Here is a 20,100-nt window from a genome sequence, read left to right as displayed (position 1 = left end):
TACCCAATGATACTGATCACTCCACTCCTAAGTCCTCAGATGCTGCTCTGTTGTTGCTGTAATAGCATGTATCGCATTCCCTTAGCACTCTCTGATTCCATTCCCAATCAGCCCAAACACAAACCCCAGCCATATACTTGGCACCTGAGACTCTGTCTTTTGCAGAACACATCACTCAGCCCAGAGAATGCCCAGCACAGAGAGAGTCAGATGTAGTGTTTTAATGGTGAACTTTTGGATGTTGATCCTGAACTGTCCTTCATTATTATTGTTGCAATGCTTCTCGCCATAGAAGCTTTTATCAGTAAGCACCAGCACCTTGAATTGGTCCTGGAAACTAACTGGAACCTACTGTCGTTGACATAAAACTTATGCAACATGATCCAAGAAGAATCCACTAGGAAACAAACTTTCAGTCTCAATGTATTTGCTTTCTTTTCTGAAGAAGAGAAGTATGTTGCAATCTGTATAAGTACAGTCCCTTCCCAGTTGGATTTTTCAGAAGTTTTTCCCCGGAGGGCCTCAGTCAGAGGGAGAAAGGAGAGGAATGGAGGGAAAAGAGAAACCGTGGGAAACAAATGGTGAATGAAGAAATGGATAGTTTACACCCTATCCTGGCCTTCAGGTTCCTCTTTGTCAGGAACAAGATGCAAAACACATCTTTGTCCTTGTCTCAAGAAGAGAAAACTGGGAATATGGATTTATTCTTATAGCACTTAAAATATGTTAACGCTGGGAATTGGTCTGACAGTTTCTCATGTACTTTGCAGTGTTATGTTAAGATGTTTACATCACAAATCTCTTTTGTCAAATAACATTGTTTGAAAACACTTGTTATCAGGCGGAGCCGGTGAAATTGATATACAGTGGTACCTTTGGTTATGAACTGAATCCGTTCCGGAGATATGTTTGTAACTGGAAACTGTTCTTATCCTGAGGCACGCTTTCGCTAATGGTGGCTCCTGCTGTGTGCGCGCAATTTCTGCTCTCATCCCGGGGCAAAGTGCATAACCAGGAGCAGCTACTTCTAGGTTAGCAGAGCTCATAACCTGCAGTGTGCGTAACCAGAAGCATTCGTAACCAGAGGTACCACTGTAATAAACACACAGATGGCACTTCGAGAGGTTATTCCTTCTGCCCAGGAACTGGAGTTCTGGTCATTTGGCCAAGCTGGCAATGAGAGCCAGTTGTATGCTCGGGAACAATATACCTTCTGCTAGGAATGTTTTAAGCATTATGATCCCTTCCCTGCCTCCTTGACACTGATTGCTGTTAGCAGGTTGAACTATCCACTGTCCTATTGTGGCTTGCAGTTGCTGAATGCACCAGTTAAGAGCCAGTACCCAAAAAACTTGCAAAGCTTGCAACCCTTTCCCCTTTCCCGTTTTGTGGAGTGCAGAATAATAAGCCAAATCAAAATGTATTTTAGGTCTGTTTACATTATTAGGCTCTGCACAGTAACAATATGTTCCTTAGCTCATCCTCACCTCTCTCTCCCCCCTCTTGGCAGTGTTGTTCTCTCCTTGTGGCCTTGTACTCTTCTCTGATAGCCTAATTAACCACCCTATGGTTGTCAAAAGTTAGTGGTCCCCTTTATCTTTTCTTTAATATCTTAGATGCATATAGATGAGCTCTGATCTATAAAATTAGTTGGGGAGGTAGCAACCTGACATGGCCCAAGTAGCTTCCCAAAGAGCCTGCACAAACAGCTTTTGTTAGCTCTCCTACGCAGCTGTGTGTTGTGTTGTGGCATTCTGTATTCCAAAGGAAGTATCCCTCTCCAGCTAACAGAAAATAATGGGTTATTGTCCTAGGTCTAGAAAACATCAAAGTAAAGAGCATCACTTCTGGGTCGCATCATGTCACATCACTCACAGGTGAGTTTCTTTTGTTTGGTTGGCTGTAGCATTGGACAAAGTGATGTCTGTCTGTTGAACCATGAAAAGTATTTTGTCTCTGAGACTAGTTCATCCCCTTTCCTGTAAGATGTGTGTCCCCGTTTTTGTTCAGATTTAATCTAGCTGCCCTCATAACATGCTTCCTGCTCCTGCCACATTTAAAACAGGCTTGTGACCCTCCTTGAACATACAACATGTATTGCATAGAGAATTAAGTTGCAGCTCCAGTTGTGTACACAGAAATATATGCTTTTTGTGCTTGTAGAGTCTGTTGCCACTTTAAAAAATTGAGTGCATTACTTTTCTTAGAATGTTTCTTCATCTGTTTCAAAGACTAGACAGAGAACAGATGTGCAACTGTAAAATGACATTTAGTCAACATTTTTGTGTCCTTTAACTTCCTTTTTTTAATATGTTCCTTTTCTTCTTTAAGATGAAGGAGAGTTATATGTTTGGGGGAGCAACAGACACAAGCAGTTAGTGAGCAAAGATGATTTTCTTTTGAAACCCCAGAAGATAGAAACCCACTATTTTGGGGGCGAAAAGGTCAGAAGAGTCTGGAATGGATGGACGCACATGGTGGCACAGACAGGTAGGACATCAACTGTGCATGCTGCATATAAAAATACTTTGTTTACCGAAAGTGATGTTTGGATGGTTTCTAAAAAAAGTGCTTTCAGGTTGCGTTGTTTGGACAGTGGCAAAAAACCCTGCATTTAGAAATGTGGGAAATGTGTGATTTAGGCTTTAGGGCTGAACTGTGTTGGTTCCCCCTCCCCAAAATTGCCGAAATTCCCAATTTGATGGTTGTTCTGCCAGTGCAAGCATTTCTGCTTGTTCTGCTTGACAGACAGGACGATTTCCCTCTTCTTCCTCCATGCATCATTCTGGGAGTTCTCCCGACCTTCCAGTGCAGATTTGTGGGAGGCGGGAGTGGTCTTGTTGAGCTGGCAGGAGTCCTTATGCTGGCTTCCGCTAGTGCACTGGGTTAGGTGAATCCAGCTCTAATTCAGAAGTAGTACCTGGGATATGGAAAGGAAGAAGAAGGCAGGTTTGTTGCATGAGTTGCTGTTTGAATAGCTTTGCATCCTTCTGAGGACCAGTAACCGGTTGCCCAGGGAAACTCCCTCCCCAACATCGTAGCCTGGTTCAGTCAAAACACCCCCACCAGCAAAAAAATACACCCCTAATTTAAATGTTAAAAAATTAAAATTGAGAGGGGGTCTTGATGAGTGCCAAGGAGGGTATATGAGGGTGCCATTGTGCCACCTCTTTGCATGTGCTCTGCGCTTGCAGGCTGCATTGCCAAAGAACTGCAGAAGTGCGCAATCAAAGCTGAAACTTGCTGCTTATTGTTTATATTTCTCATGATGATGAGGCTGGGCTCTGTAATGCTGCCGATGTAAATTAGGTTACATAAGGATAACATAGAAGTTGTTTGACTGAAGGCAGTCCTAAATATAGCAGAAGGGTGGTGAAGAACAGGAGAGAGAATGATAGTCTTAAGCCTTACAAAAGGTGAGTCATCCTCCGTTCAGAACAAGTGCTTTCCACAAACTGGTATGGCTGATAACGAAGACAGCTTTAATTAAGGAAGTTTATTTATCTCGGTGTTCTCTCAAATAAATCCATTAATCCGTTTGTCATGTACTATCAAATCAAATTACTGTAAAATTGGGTAAAGAAATTCTTGGTACAACCAAAGACTTACAAGCTCCTTCCCCAGAAGGGTTATTTTTTAAACACACACACACACACACACACACACAGAGAGAGAGAGAGAGAGAGAGAGAGAGAGAGAGAGAGAGAGAGAGAACACACTATCTTACATTGTTGCCTGCTGTAAAAATCCAATGGGAGCTGTAAAAAGTCTCAGAGGAACGATGCACCATGCCACTGGGGAAGCAGCACAATAAAAATCTTTTATTATTTATTTGTATCCTGCTATTCAGCTGAAAAAGACTCTCAGTGTGGCATACAACGATCAACAAAAACAACAGTTTTCTTATTTGTACCCTGCCTATCTGACTGGGTTGCCCCAGCCGCTCTGGGTGGCTCCCAGCATATACAGAAGCCCCATAGGCTTCCAGTCTAAAATGTATTTAGAAAAGGAAAATGGATGGGGAGGAGGAAGAAAGTATACTCAGGCATTACCGCTTATTAGTTGGGAAGGGCTGAAGCAAGCTCTCTGCAGCTGCTGCTCCTTCAGCTTATAGTTGGGCTCCAAAATTGCTCCGGCCTCCATGCCAGGGAAGAAGGGGTAAGGGGAAGAATGACATCAGGAGGAAGAATGGGGAGGAGGATGATCTACATTGGTATTTGCTGCCCTGGTGAGCCCAGCCCCTGAAGCAGTCACCTCTCTGCCTTATGTGTGGGCTGGTCCTGAATAAAGATTACACCACATCTGCTGCCCCTGTGGATCCTGCTGCCCGAGACAGGTGGGCTGGCTCTGGTAGGCATATTGGCTTTTTGTACTAAAAACAGCAAGACAATACCATATGTATACTTGCTTGAGAGTAACCCCACCAAACCCAGTGGGCCTTACTTCTGTGTAGGCTTGAGAATTCTCCTCTGAGGTAGCCATGGTGAAAACTGAGAAAGGAGGATCTTTCCTCCCCTTAATTGTTCATCTAGAACGTATTTGTCTTTGCCCAACACCAACATGAGGCCTCCAACAGATTACTTGCTTTGGGGGAAAGGATTGTGTAGAAATTTAATAAATAATAATAATAATAAATAACAGAGCTGAAGGAATTTGGTCCTTAACAGAAAAAAAGTTGCTCACACTTACTATAGACTGAAATTAAACTACTTGGTGTAAATCACCAGCATTCTTTTTGGAAAATAGCACTGCATTTTTCCTTTCTTCCCTACTTCTCCTCTTCTCAATGTTAAATTGTAGTTTTTCAAATCCTTGAGGGACAATGTGGTGCAGTGGGTAGATTACTGGGGTTTGTAAATGGCAGATTTAGGTTCAAATTGCTGCTAGTCTGTCATTAAGTGATATTGGCAGAGGTATGGTCTCTTCTCAAGAAGGCTTTCTTTATATCTCTTTCAACACCTTTTTAATGCGAGGAAAAGCCTTTAAAAAAACAAATTCCAGGCATTTACCATCCAAGGAACTTTACCATATGATTGTGTCATTGCCACTTTGACTGTGCTCTTTTTAAAGAACTGTTTGACACTTTATTATTGTATTTTTAGGATTCTGTAGTCCTCCTTAGGTGCAGTAAAGGTCAAACCATGTTGGAAGTGTGGGGCCATGCACACGAGCTCACCGCCTCTACCTCTGCCTCTGCTGTGTTCAGTAGCAAGGTCTGAAGGAGGCTTTCAAGCATGTTCACTTGAGCATGATTACAAGCCTCCCTGCAAATCGGGGACACCTATCGCCCAGGGTTCCTGATCCTGGCGGGGCTTGTAAGAGTGCTCAAGCAAACATACTTCCAAGCTCCCCCCCCCCCCCATTGCTGCTGAATGCAGCAAGGTTCGGCCTCAAGGGAAGGGGGCTAGTGCCATGCCTCCGACACAGTTTGACTTGCATAATGCCTGAAAAGGGCTTGTGCTTTTCTTTATAAACTACCCTAGTAATTTGCATTGAAAGGTACTGGATACCTAAACCTACCTCCTAAGGCAGTTTGCAGACCCTCCACCCCACCCCCCAAAAGGTAAAAGAACATGTCCGTGGTAGTGATCTTGATAGTGTTTCATTAGGTCTTACTGACTTTCCTTAGACAATGGGATGATGTGAGAGATGGAAATTAGTGACTGAGATGGAAAAAGATAAGCCGTCAAACACTTTCCCTTCAGAGAATTGCGCCACAATAGATAGCACAGGTTGTGTGAGCAAGCTGGAGAGAGCTGGAGAGTTCTGGAAATGAAATGGCAGTGACCACTCCCTATTGTATTAAGGAGAGAGCTCCATAAACCTTTAGTAAAACTTCCCTGGAACCGCTGTATAATTTTATTATTATTAATTGTTAATGATTTCTTAGTTTACCAAAATATGTGCATTGTCTCTTTTTTTGAGTTGCGCTTTCTACAGTTGTGAGACATTAGCGTTGCATGCAGTATTAGGTTGGGAGGAAAAGACGGGGGCATGGTTAGGGGGGTGGGGTGGTTATGCTTCTATTCTTCTATTTAGTGTACGTGTGGGGTTTTGTGTCAGCGTCACTTGTACGGATTCGCTTGTTATATTTCATTGGTGGTGAGAGAGGTTAGGGGTGGCCTCGGGTGTGGTTATTGGGGTGGGGGTGGCGCTGTGGTCTAAACCACAGGAGGGGGCCGGTCCACTGTCCCTCATACCTTGTGGGGGGCCAGACCCACCTACTCCTGAAAGCACCCCCTTCCTGAAAGGCTCCTGCCCGCCAATGCCACTTATGTCACAGCCGCCGACGCCACCTCCTCTTTGGCAACATCGGCGTCCTCCATCTTAGCGGGGCGCAGAGTCCATGCCGCTGGCCTGGGCAGCAGAGGCAGCCTCCGTGCTGCTGCTGCTTCCTTCCCACTCGGCCGCTTCCTCCCGCTTTGCCGCCTCAGTGGGAAGGAAGGGGCGGCCCCCAAAGTCACCTGCGGCTTATGATTGGCTGCAGGAGCTTTCTGCAGCCAATCAGAAGCCATGCCACGTCACAGAAGTCAGTCTCCGCGCGGTGATGCCTCCGCGCCGCGCCTGTTTAGCGTGGGGACTGACTGAGCAGGTGGCAGGGTCTGCAAGGTTCGCGGGCCGGATTAATGAGCCCGGTGGGCCATATCCGGCCCGCGGGCCTTAGTTTGCCAACCTCTGGCCTACGAAGGTCGGCGGTTCAAATCCCCATGACAGGGTGAGCTCCCGTTGCTCGGTCCCTGCTCCTGCCAACCTAGCAGTTTGAAAGCATGTCAACGTGCAAGTAGATAAATAGGTACCGCTCCGGCGGGAAGGTAAATGATGTTTCCATGCGCTGCTCTGGTTCGCCAGAAGTGGCTTAGTCATGCTGGCAACATGACCTGGAAGCTGTCTGCGGACAAACGCCGGCTCCCTTGGCCAGTAAAGCGGGATGAGCGCCACAACTCCAGAGTCGTTTGCAACTGGACCTAACGGTCGGGGTCCCTTTACCCTTTACCTTTAGGGTGTGGTTGGTTGTCTTTGGTTGGCGTAGTGAGATTTGTTTATGTGTGTGAGTGTGGGGTGGGTGGGTGGATTTTTGGATCAGGTTAGCCAGATTGATTCGTATGCTGTCGGCAGATTCTTGTTGTTTTGTTGGGCTATGTATGTGATAAAGGGGTGAAGGCGTCTTCTATTGGTCCCCGTATCAGTTTCAGTTTATTGGTTAGTTTTTCTAGTAAGGCTATTTCCCATACTATTTGATACCATTGGTCCATGCTTACTCCTGACAGGTCTCTCCAGTATCTGGCTGTAAAGTTTCTGGTTGCTGAGAGTAGGTGGGCTATGAGCTCTTTATAATGTGAGTGGGCATTATGATCTTGGAAGATGTTCAGTAGGTCCAGTTCTGGGGGGAACCGCTGTATAATTGACATTACCTGACACACTGGGAAACGAGTTGTACAAAAGCCTTGTGAGCATCCATTAAGTATGATTCATCCAAAGAGCAGTAAAAGATGGCACAATGTTCTTCCCGCTATATTAACAACCTCATCCTTGGCTAGGCTCTTAGGAATATTAATGATTTCTTATATTAGATTTTAACATATTCTCTCTCTCGTTTTCCATCCTCTCTAGTGTACCCTTGGAATCCCCTGTCAAAATCAGAATATTAAAGGGGCATGGAGATTCACCTACTCTTCCCATAAGAGTCTCTAATTCTTGCTATAAAAAGAGACAGTAGAACAGGGGTTTAGTTGGGAGCTATGTAGATGTTCCTTTTTAAGAAAGTCATCTCTTCAGCTAATGATACTGTGAGAACCACAAATGCAAATGAGCCATTATCTATTTGTCCGTTGTTTGGAATCCAATAGAAACCAATGTTGCTAATCTGATGAAAAATGCCCCCTATATTTTAGAAATGTTTTATGCATCTACAGATATAGTTAAACCTTGGAATTTGTATATAATCTAGGGTGACTATCCCCAAATTGTTAAAATATAGAGGGCTGTGTGTTGAAAAACATGTTCTCCTGTCTTCATTTAAATTCAGGACAGGGCCACTCTATGAACTGAGAAACGAACTCACTGATATTAACAAATATCAAATATCCAAACAAATGTGGTGAAAATCAAAATATTGGGCCTGCCTCAGATGTAGTTCATGCTCTTAGGACATCTGTCTAGGGCAAAGTCTTTCAACTGTGTGGTGGAGTGTTTAGAATATGGAGTTGGTTTATAAAATCATAGATTCATAGAACTGTAGAGTTGGAAGTGATCCCAAGCGTAATCTAGTCCAACCCCCTGCAATGCATACATACACATACATAGATATACACTGTCCATAGGAACTGGCATCCCCATACAGTAGTGAGTTTCCAACCCCCAGATGTATTATCTATTACCACTTAGTCATATGAATAAGCACTAGGGTTGCCAGCTGACTGTGGGGAAAGACCCAGACTGGGCAAAGTTGTTAAGCTGGTGTTTTTTTTTTTTAGTTTTGCATTAAAAAATTATGTTTTGCTGATTTCTACCTGGACACTGCTACCAACTATGGTATTACAGATTTGTTTGAGAAGTATGGCACCCATTGCTATTTCCCATGTCTTTTTGTGGGCTTTCCAGAGGCATATGGTTGGCTGTTGTTGGAAACAGGATTCTGACCTGAGCCAGCAGGGTTTTTATTGTGTTCTTTACTTGAAGGGCAGGCAGACCTAATTAGAATCATTAGGAAGTTACTGCACAATGGCTTTGATTCATGCAACCACTCTAACTAGATTAGCCTTGCTAAATTTTTGCCTTCCACAGCCATGCTCACTGGGACTGATGGAAGCTGTAGTCCACAATAACAGGACACAGGGTTGGCAAAGGCTGTCACTGTTTCCCACCCCTCTGATACAAGCTGAAATCTCATAAGATACTATTCTTTATTTTGTCCATACTTATTTTACTTAATTTCTTTACAGGCCACATTAATTCTGCCAGTCACCCTGTAAAGCTCAGAGGTGGGGAACATTTAGACTTGCCAGATGTCACCATACTACAACTTCCATCGTCCCTGACTATTGACCACTTTGACCTGGGCTGATGGGAGTTGGCATCTGATAACATTTGAAGGCCCATAAGTTCCCAAGCCCTGCTATAAACAAGTTGCTTTTATGGCACATTTTTCCACAGCTGGTGAACAAAGAGAAAATGCCTTACCCATTGACACCCTGTAATTTCCCACTTCTGAGTGGTAATTTAAATCCTGGTCTCTCAGATTCAAGTGCAGAACTCTAAACACGAGGCCAGGCGGCCAAGATGCCTCATCCCCACCCTTCATGTCTATTTATCTCTTTGAAACAGAATGTGAAAATGATTGTGGTGTGTGTGTGTGTGTGTGTGTGTGTGTGTGTGTATGTGTATGTGTATATATATAGAGAGAGCGAGAGAGATATGTGTGATATTATGCTTTATAGAATTGTACATTCATTTCTTTTGTGGATTTGAACTTGTTCTGCCTTGGCCAATGCTTTCTTGCTCATACAAACATCTTGACACACAACTGAGCCACACCAGGTGGTGACCTACGGGTTTTCCACTTCTCATTCCATCCTAAACACAGTGGCTGAGAGGTACTATTTCAGTAGAGACTGAGGCAGCTATGAGAACAAAGGCTTCCGCAAAGAGATAAGTTGAAAAATGATATTTTTCAGCTTGGTTTTCTAGATAATGCTTAATAGATTGTCCAAAGAAATTCACTGAGGAGATCGAAATTTTCTGTTTATGACAATCACTGCAGACCCAATGGGCCTTGTCAAACCTAGTTACGCTGAATCAGGAATTTATAGTATTTTATTCATTTTGATTGTCATTTGGCTCCCTCAGGGAAAACCCCACAAATTAAATTGTAAATGTTACATCGTATTACATCACATTAAACCTTGGTGCATACTTGAAGTGCCATGAGATTGACAAATTAAAATTATGGCAGTGAAAAACTTCGGCAGTAGGAAAGTACCGACTTTAAACAGCCTGGAGGCAAAGCTTCTTTGCTTGCTTCAAAGTATGTATAATATTCCTGTTCTCCATCAAATGAGCAACAAGATGGCATGGTTTGATATGGTCTGATGTGTGTTTTAGGCAAGGCAGAGGTGAGATATCAAACTTGAGCGTGATGGTTCACAGCTCACCCACTACACTATTGTTCTTCTACAGTAAAAGCTTTCCTTAATAATAATAAATAGCACCCCTAACATGCTTGGTGTTTTACAAAGTAGCACCAAAGACAAGCCATGTCCTATGGAACTTGCGATCTAAAATTCAACACAGGGTAGGTCTCAAGGTCAAGGAAGACTTACACAATTGTCTAAATGGGAAGTTAGACAATACTGTAATCTTACATACTTTTCTCTCTCTAAGACAAGAACAGCAAGAGGGAACCTCTCACCACCCAGATACAGCCAAGCCCAGTGCCATCTGGTGCCTAAACACTGTAATATCGCAATCCGTGTGGATGTGAAAATAGAAGGAGGAAAATTGTGTGTTCAATTCAGTCACATACAAACCTTTCTGGCACATCTCTTATCTGTATATTTTATTCTATTTTAGTTGTACCAGTAGATAAAAATTGGAATGGCTATGGAAACACTGAACAAATCATTGACAGGTAGGAAGAGGCCCAACTGAATCACAGAACTCTAGGGCATGATGAACTCTTTGCCATCCTTTGGAGACATTCAGCTGCACACAGAAATGAACATCAACATCTGATGAAGGGAGAAGAACCAGGGCTAAGGATAACAGGGAGAAGAGCTTGTTGGGAGAGCATTGAGGACAGGAATGAATTGAAGATGGAAACTTCAGAGTGTAAAGAGGGGGCTTCTCTTGACTTTCTGGTCCTTAGGGAGCAATAGGGGATTGCTAACTACATAACTTCTTTAGATAAAGCAGTGCTGGTAAATTGTCTAATTGCTTGTTGGAATTTGGCCAAGTTTGGAACAAAGAAAATCTGGCTTGTGGTGTCGCAACTACCCTCTAGAGGGCAGCATTGATGTCTACATATTTTTATTTCCCTACCACCTTACTGTCGGCAGCTTAGAGCAGACAATAGATCTGTCTTGATCTGCGGTATTTGGACAATGGTGGATTGCAAAGGCAAGCAGTGCTTGGCTTTTCTCTTACAATAGCTGAGATTTTAAGTGATGGTAAATTCTTGCAGTGCTGCTTTAAAAAGTAGCTCTGGGGGATGGCGAAAGTCACAGAACAATTAATATAAGTGTTTTAATATGATTTGTAAAAACATCAATTTTAAATTTTATGAAACTTGCTTATTAACCTTAATGTAGATGCCTTTTTAAGGATATTGAAGGATGCTTGAGATAACCTACAATTTAATAAACAAATGCTACCACTTATTCATGTGCTCAAATACACAGCAAGGGATAGAGTGTGGCTGTTGGCTCCACCTGTGCATGTGTCCAGTGTAATGTCTTAAGGAGTTGTGTGTGTATGAATTGTGTGTATCACTCTGTCCATACAATTAAGCTGAGATCATGTGGGCAGAGCATAGGCATAAATTCTCTCATATGCTATTCTGAATTTGTTTAGGGCAGAAGCCTGCAGCCACAAGTGGACACAATCCTATACCCCTTCACCTGCATGTTGAGACAAACATCTGAATAGTGTAAAATAAACTATACTGTAGGTACTGTAGCACACTATCAAATAAACCTTTGGTCACCCTGTGATGCATTTCCAAATACAGTAATGGCTAATGTTTTGGCATCCTTGCCTTCTGAAAGAGATGAGCAGGTTCATCATTTCCGTGTCCTTTATATGGTTTTTTGTTATTAATATGAGAAACCAAATAGGGGACGCGGGTGGCGCTGTGGGTAAAAGCCTCAGCGCCTAGGGCTTGCCGATCGAAAGGTCAGCGGTTCGAATCCCCACGGCGGGGTGCGCTCCCGTTGCTCGGTCCCAGCGCCTGCCAACCTAGCAGTTCGAATGCACCCCCGGGTGCAAGTAGATAAATAGGGACCACTTTATAGCGGGAAGGTAAACGGCGTTTCCGTGTGCGGCTCTGGCTCACCAGAGCAGCGATGTCACGCTGGCCATGTGACCCGGAAGTGTCTTCGGACAGCGCTGGCCCCCGGCCTCTTGAGTGAGATGGGCGCACAACCCCAGAGTCTGGCAAGACTGGCCCGTACGGGCAGGGGTACCTTTACCTTTACCTTTATGAGAAACCAATGTCTTTCTTGAACCTTCAGAGCAACAGTTAAACTTGCAAGGATAATGAGGAGCTACATTTGTTTTTAATTGCATAACTATAATTAGACTGCTATCTGCATTTAGATATTGCTATTAAAAGTTTAAAAGTGAGAGGCGCACCATAGCTTGAATTTTAAACAAGCCCAAGCCTTGGTTGGCAGTGATAAATAACAAGTGTTCTTTGATTTGTCAGCCTGTCTTGCAAATGAACTGTCCACATGGTCAAATAGCTGCAAGATCGCCTGGTGCGGGCTCTCGCCTCTTTCTGTAGTGAAGGAAGTAGGAGAAGGGAGTTCACTTTTTTGAGGCTTGCTCATAAGCTTTTCTGAGGAAAGTCCTTGTGTGAGGGCCGAGGCAGAAGGAGCAACAGCCAGTCTGCCTCAGTGCACTGGTTTCAGGGCCAGCGCCAGTGCTTTTTTCTGGGGGGGGGGGGGACGCAGGGGTACGCATACCCCTAATGATTTTGTGAATCTAGGTTTGGCCTCGTTGAGCAGCAGTATTTCAATATGAGTAGGTAAATGAGAGTACCCCTAAACATTTTTTAAGGAAAAAAGCACTGGCCAGCCCTGTTATTAGGCAGAGTGAAGCAGGCACCTTTGGCAGAACATGCTGGGGGACAGGAAGTGCACAGAACTCTGTGTGCCATTCAACTCACCTCACATCCCCTAAGATAGCTTCTGGCCACAGGTGCAATGGAGGATACTGAACTCAACTTCTACCCTGGTCAGCTTCTGTGTCTGGAATGGGAAAGGCACCATCTTTTCCTTTGCCCACAGGCAGCAAAAATATTTAGGAGAGAATATTTATTTGATATTTCTGTGCAGTTTTTTCATACAAGCATTGTCAAAGTAGCTTACACAGAAGCAGATTAAACTAATTTAAGGAATCATAAAAAACACAACAGCTTAAAAAAACACCTAAATAAAGGAATGAAGAGCAGCATAAGGCAACAATTTAAGAACTAAACTTGCCTGAGCTTGAGGGAATAAAACCGCTTTTTCCTGTTTCTGAAAGGAAGACAGGTGCAGTAAAGAAATGGACCACCTAGGGCATGTTTGGCATGAAAGTCTGAAAGGGGTGTTTGCTTAGATGTGCTTACAAGCTTCCTTATTGAAGAGGGCTTCAGAATGGGTATTATGTGTCCTCCTAGGTGTGTACTTGTGAAGAGATGGATGTCTGCACCAAAGTTTCCAGATCACTTTTATTATTTTTATTTTTTTAAAAATTTGTATCCTACCTTTCTTTTGTTGTGGAACCCAAGGCGATAAACACATGGTTTCCGGGCATAGGCGCCGACTCCATGGGGCTTGAGGGGGCCCGAGCCCCCTCAAAAATTCGTTTGGGGGGGCTCCGCCCCCCCAATAATCTCCGGCGCCCCTCCAGCAGAGCGCCATCGCCGCCCCTCCCCCAGCCCAAAATGCACAGGGAGGGGCGGGCTGCATGCCTCCTGCCCTCCCTCCCGAGCAAAAGCTCCACCCAATTTCCTTTGGAGCTGATTAATAGGCGCAGCACGCTCTCCCCTATTCGCTCACGAGGAGGCGGCACCACTTTATTTGCATATTCATGAGCTTATTTATTATTCATGAGCTTTCCCGGGCCCCCCCAATATTTTTTATAAGTCCGCGTCCCTGTTTCCGGGCACTCACCTCCATTCAGACACTGACCCAACCCAGCCATGCTTAGCTTCAGCAAGATGGTAGCCTCATGTGCCTTCAGCCTATACCCTGGGACTTTCATTGTCAGACCCCTGTTGCCACCAAGGCATGAATGACAGTAGCAGGCATCTCTTTTCCAGTAGGGGGTGCAACGAAAGTTGGTAAAATGCTGCTACAGGACTATCATTTAGGAGAATTGCTGGATGGACAAGTATTTTCAGAATATGAACCTGCAACTCAGTAAGGAGTAGGAGCCCATCTGGGTAGAACTAATATTTTATGACCAACTGGTCCACTGAGTCTCTCTCCCCAGCATGACAAGCTCCCTCTTGCCTGGGATACCTTTTATCTATCCAGCTCATTACTAATCTCAGTGCTTGTACAGAAAAGCCTCTACCACCACCTTGAGATAGACTGGAACTTGTAGGGAAAATGTAAGGAGAGGGGAATTTGAGAAATATGAACTGGGGAAGTAGGAAAAGAAGCTGAGTGTTAATTAACCGTTGAAGTCAGAAGAGGTTGGAGTGCATTTTTTTTAAAAAAGACTAGTTTCTTGTTATTTTTCTTTTTCTTCCCCCCCTTTTCCTTCCAAATGCTTTTTATTGACATTTAAGAACACCAACACCAACCAACAAAAACATCAAATCTTATTACATATTACATAGATCCTACTTTATGCTCCATAGAGCCGTTGACTTCCATCCGTCCCTTCCGCAAGTTTTCTTATTCCAATCTATAATTCACAGTTACATTGGTTAAAAATTACACCGTGACATAAGATTTAATTCAATCCTGCCAACGTTTTCATATTTCTACAGTTCTTATTTATATAAACCATAAATTTACTCCATTCTTTTTGGTATTTCGTCTCCTCCTGATTGCGAATTGTCAGGGAACTGCCATCGGAAAGACAGGAGGTGCAAAGGCTCACTGAGGTTGAGAGAGACGTAGCAGCTGAAGAGGGAACCAGTAGGGGGAGATCAGGAACTCCAAGGGAAAGTGAGTCGGAGGGATGGCTCAGAGACGCTTCCAGCGAAAACAGTGGGGAGGTCTCAGGACCTCCTATAGGGACACCCACTCCTCGCCGGAAACTGTCACGCCGAGAGTCCAGGAGACGTGTTTCCGTTAAGGAGCTTTTATGTTGGAAACGATTCCGAAAGCAACCACTTTCGGATTCTGCTAGCGATTGACGCAGCCATGCTGGAGGGGCTCCGTCACAGGCAGAGGTTTGAAAACCTGATCAAACTCTGAGGGACTTGCATTTTACGCACAAGCAGCTCATCATCCCATCACAGCAATCCGAAAGTCTCCGAAAGCCAGCTTGTGCAGGGAGAGGCATCATGAGCGACCCAGCCGGAACCGGAGGAGCAGGAGCAGCTGGAGGGGGTCCAAGCCTGGAAGAAAGGTACAGGGCGTTGGAAATCCAGCTTGCCATGCAAACGGCGAGGCTTGAGGAGAGGAGGGCTCAGGATGCAGAGAAGGGAAAGGAGAAAACCACCCCGCTCGCCAGAAAGGTGCCAGGATTGGTGCAGAAATTCGGGGGGGATCCCAGAAACTATCATGCCTTTAGAACAGAGATGCAATACGCTCTCAACCTGCAGTTTGATGACTTCCCCGACGAGGAATCGCGAGTGGCTTTTGTAATTGGCCATCTCGAATCGGGGGCGAAGGACTGGGTTAGACCCCTGATGGCAGTGAATAATGAGATCCTAAAGGACACGAGGAAGTTTTTTCGTGCCATGGACCTGATGTTTTCCAGCGACATTGAGCAGGGAGTGGTGCATAGTAAACTCAGTTAATGGCTTGCAAACAGGGGAGCCGATCTGTCCGTGAGTACTGGACTGAGTTTACTATGTTGATTCATAAATTGGGGTGGGACCTATCGGCGGAACCCATCCAGATGCTTTTCGAAGTGGGGCTTTCTTCGGCCGTTAAAGATGAACTTTCCCAGGGGCCCAGGGCGGAGTCTATGGATCAGCTGACCAAATCCGCGCTGGCCATAGGAGCACGCCAGGAAGCGAGGGCTTTGGAAAGGCGGGAAGGGAAAGGAGAACGTTGGAGGGATTTCCGCATTCCAGACATTCCAGAGCCACCTTTCCCGCCGGCAGAGCCGATGGAAGTTGGAACAGCGCGGGCGCGCGCAGTTTCAAATCCCAGTGAAGGGCGGAAGAAGGAGGGAAAGAGCGCCAAGAAATGTTATCTCTGCCAACAGCCAGGGCACTTTGCCAGAGTCTGCCCACAAAGAAAGGAATGGCAAGGGATGGCAGGAGCTGTTGGGGAAAAGGAGGAGGAAAGCAAGGAGCAAGTAAAAGCCAGCGCCTGGCTGCCACCGTCGGGGCACAGCAGCCAGGCCAAAGAGCAGTGAAAGTGCCCACGCCAGAACCTCCCAGACCTGCTTTAGTGATAGAGGTGTTGCTAGAGCTGCCAAACGGACACCCACTACAGATCAAGGCGCTTTTGGATTCAGGCAGCTCCTGTAATTTCATGAGTAAGGAGTTTGCAGCTGAGCACCAGATACAGACCATCCCTTTAAGTAACCCCTTGCAGGTGACCACGATTGACGGCAGAGAGCTGTTGGGAGGAGAAGTTAGCCAACAGACTGTCCCGATGATAATGAGGGTGGCAAGGCACACCGAACGGATAGCGTTTAATGTGGCCACCTTGGGAGGAGCTCCCATCATTTTGGGGATGAGCTGGCTGGCGCTACACGATCCGCTAGTGGGCTGGCATCAGAGGGTGGTCTCCTTTGGGTCAGCGCATTGCCTAGAACACTGCAAGCAGGGGAAGGTTCCGGGAGGAGCCAGAGTCACCCTAGCCGGGATGGAAGTAATGGATAAAGGGAAAGTGCCCCCGCAATACGCAGATCTGAGCAACGTATTCAGCGAAAGGGAAGCAGACAAACTGCCGCCACATAGACCCTTTGACTGTCAAATCAACCTACTCCCTGGGGCCCAACTCCCAGTGGGCAAGCTGTACGCCATGTCAGACAGGGAGATGCAGGAGTTGAGGGAGTTCATTGACAAAAACCTGAAGCGAGGTTTCATCAGAGAGTCCAGAGCGGTGGGGGGCAGCCCAGTGTTTTTTGTGGACAAAAAAAACACAGATAAGCTGAGACTTGTAGTGGACTTTAGGGCCCTGAATGCAGTGTCGGAACCCCTGGCTTTTCCTATGCCCCGAATTGATGACATTTTGACCAGGGTGAGGAAGGGGAAGATTTTTACAAAACTGGACCTGCGGGGGGCGTACAATCTGATACGCATAAGGAAGGGGGATGAATGGAAGACCACCATGTTCACCCCTCTGGGAGCCTTTGAATACCTCGTTATGCCCTTCGGTCTACAAGCGGGCTCGGCGTGCTTTCAAGCTTTTATGAACCACGTCCTGGGACCTTTGCTCTACAAGAATTGTGTGGCCTTTTTAGACGACGTGTTGGTGTATTCGGAGAATGAGGAGCAGCATGTGAGGGACGTTCGAGAAGTGTTGGGCAGACTGCAAGCCAACCAGTTGTGGGTGAAACTGGAGAAGTGCCAGTTTCATACCAAGGAGGTGGAATTCCTGGGGTACCGCTTGTCAGACAAGGGATTGGCCATGGATCCAGGCAAGGTCCAAGCGGTACTGGAATGGAAGACACCGAAGACCAAGAAGGATGTGCAAAGATTCCTGGGGTTTGGGAACTTTTATCGGAAGTTCATCAAGAACTTTGCACACTTGACGGTGCCCATCACCGACTGCCTCAGCAGCAAGAAGAAATTTGTTTGGACGGCGGAGGCGGAGCGAGCTTTTGAAGAACTGAAAAGGGCTTTCACCTTGGAAGAACAACTTCTGCATGTGGACTTACGAAAGCCCATGAGAGTGGAAACCGATGCGTCCGACCGGGCGATCGGGGCGGTACTTCTTCAACCGGGGAGGAATACGTCGGAGTGGAGACCGTGTGCCTTCTTCTCGAGGAAGCTGAATAAATCCGAGAGGAACTACACGGTGTATGACAGGGAACTACTCGCCATTCACGAAGCGTTCCGGAGGTGGAGACATTTATTAATTGGGGCACAACACAAGGTGCAAGTGTGCACCGACCACAAGAATTTAGAGTATTGGAGAACAGCTCGAGTGCTCAACCAACGACAAGTGAGATGGGCACAGGAATTCTCCAAATTCCACTTTGAAATTTGTTATGTGCCAGGCCCAGAAAACGTCAGGGCGGATGCTCTCTCACGCAAACCAGAGTATTTGGAGGGGGAGGGGGCAATCGAAGAGAGACATGTCATCCCTGAAGACCGCTGGGTGTGTGGGGCGGCGCTGGTGGGGCAACGAGAACTGGTAGAGGAAACGGAAAATGATGAATATGCCCAGGATAAGCTCAGAGGTCTCAGGGGGGAGGGCGAGAAACCCGGAGGTTTTGAGGAAAGAAATGGGGCATTGTATTACAAAGGGGCACTGTATATACCAGAAGGTGAATTGAGGGGGAGAGTACTCAAGCAGTTGCACGATAGCCCCACGGCGGGACATTTTGGGCAACACAAGACCATGTGGTTGGTTACCAGGGAATTTTGGTGGCCCAAGGTGAGGGAAGATGTAAAGGAGTATGTAAGAGGGTGTGACCAATGTCAGCGAGCCAAAGGGGAAAGAAGGGCGCCGGCAGGGTTATTAGAACCATTACCCACACCAGAACGGCCTTGGGAAGCGGTATCAATAGATTTTATGACAGATCTGCCGAAGTCCAAGGGGAAAACAGCCATCATGGTAGTAGTAGACCTGTTAACTAAGATGTGCCACTTTGTAGCATGCTCACATGCAGTCACAGCGGAAGAAACAGCGAAGTTGTTTGTAGAACACATCTTTAGGTTGCACGGAGCCCCCTTGAGGGTGATCTCAGACCGCGGCAAACAATTTACTTCCAGGTTCTGGAGGAAGCTCATGAGCTTGCTGCACGTGGAAGTCAATTTTTCGACTGCCCGGCACCCTGAAACCAACGGGCAGGCGGAAAGAGCAAATGGCATCCTCCAACAATATCTGAGGTGTTATGTCAATGACAGAGAGAACGATTGGGTCGAAAAGTTGGCGCTGGCAGAATTTGCCTACAATAATGCGGAGAATGTGTCCACAGGGATGAGCCCCTTTTTGGCTAATTACGGGTGTCACCCCAGGGCATTTCCAGGGGATGGAGGGGAGAGATGGAGCGTTCCAGCGGCCGAACATTTTGTAGAAGAGATGGAAGCGATCCATCATCAGCTCCAGCTCAACTTAGAAAGGGCCAAGGCACAATATAAGAAGCAGGCAGACAAGAACAGAAGGGAAGGTGAAACCATAAGGGTGGGGGATCAGGTGTGGCTGTCAACCCAAGGGTTGCCGTTCAAAGGGGGTTGTAAGAAATTAAGACCCAAAAGATTGGGACCCTTTGAGGTCATTCAGCAGATCAACCCAGTGGCTTTCAAACTCCGGTTACCCAACCACATGAAATTGCACCCAGTGTTCCACAGGTCGTTACTGTCACCATACAGGGGGGGACGTGAAGGGGAGCACGCCAGGGGACCAGCCTTGGAAGAAAGGGAACGCAGCAATCATGTAGCGGAAATCCTCGATTCTAGGTGGAAGGGAAATCAGGTGGAGTATTTGGTGGCGTGGGAAGGGGAACCGGAGTCAGAAAACACCTGGGTGACTGCAGGGGAGGTCAATGACGAGGTTTTAACAGAAACGTTCCACCAAAGATTCCCGAGGAAACCACAGCCGGTAGCAAGGTTTAGGAGGGAGTATTTCGGCACCACCGACGAGGACGAGGAACTGGAAGGATTCGCGGAGTCGGAGTTGGAAGAGGGAATGGACTCCGATGACGAGGAGTACCGAGAGACCAGGGACAGCAACAAGTGGAGGGAAGTGTTCGAAACTTCGGACGATGAGGAAGGTTCTTTCAGGGGTTTTACCTCCTCACAGCCCGTAGGGGAGGAGACGGGAGGGGGTGAAGGGGGCCCTGGAGGGGAGGTGGATGTCAGGGAACTGCCATCGGAAAGACAGGAGGTGCAAAGGCTCACTGAGGTTGAGAGAGACGTAGCAGCTGAAGAGGGAACCAGTAGGGGGAGATCAGGAACTCCAAGGGAAAGTGAGTCGGAGGGATGGCTCAGAGACGCTTCCAGCGAAAACAGTGGGGAGGTCTCAGGACCTCCTATAGGGACACCCACTCCTCGCCGGAAACTGTCACGCCGAGAGTCCAGGAGACGTGTTT

The 20,100-nt window shown here is 46.3% G+C and overlaps 1 protein-coding gene across 5 annotated transcripts in view; it reads left to right on the top strand.

Annotated features, from left to right (window-relative positions):
- SERGEF (secretion regulating guanine nucleotide exchange factor) overlaps positions 1-20,100 on the top strand; it is a 102,981-nt gene that overhangs the window by 6,944 nt on the left and 75,937 nt on the right. For all 5 annotated transcript variants that reach the window (XM_077931096.1, XM_077931092.1, XM_028732806.2 and 2 more), the window contains exons 7-8: positions 1,815-1,877; positions 2,332-2,490. In XM_077931096.1, the coding sequence (XP_077787222.1) occupies positions 1,815-1,877; positions 2,332-2,490 (222 nt within the window). The remainder of the gene's footprint in view (positions 1-1,814; positions 1,878-2,331; positions 2,491-20,100) is intronic.

The sequence above is a fragment of the Podarcis muralis genome, chromosome 1, assembly GCF_964188315.1.
Source record: "Podarcis muralis chromosome 1, rPodMur119.hap1.1, whole genome shotgun sequence".
Taxonomy (NCBI): Eukaryota; Metazoa; Chordata; class Lepidosauria; order Squamata; family Lacertidae; genus Podarcis; species Podarcis muralis.
The sequence above is the reverse complement of the archived record's forward strand: the minus strand, read 5'-3'. Positions and strand labels throughout refer to the sequence as shown.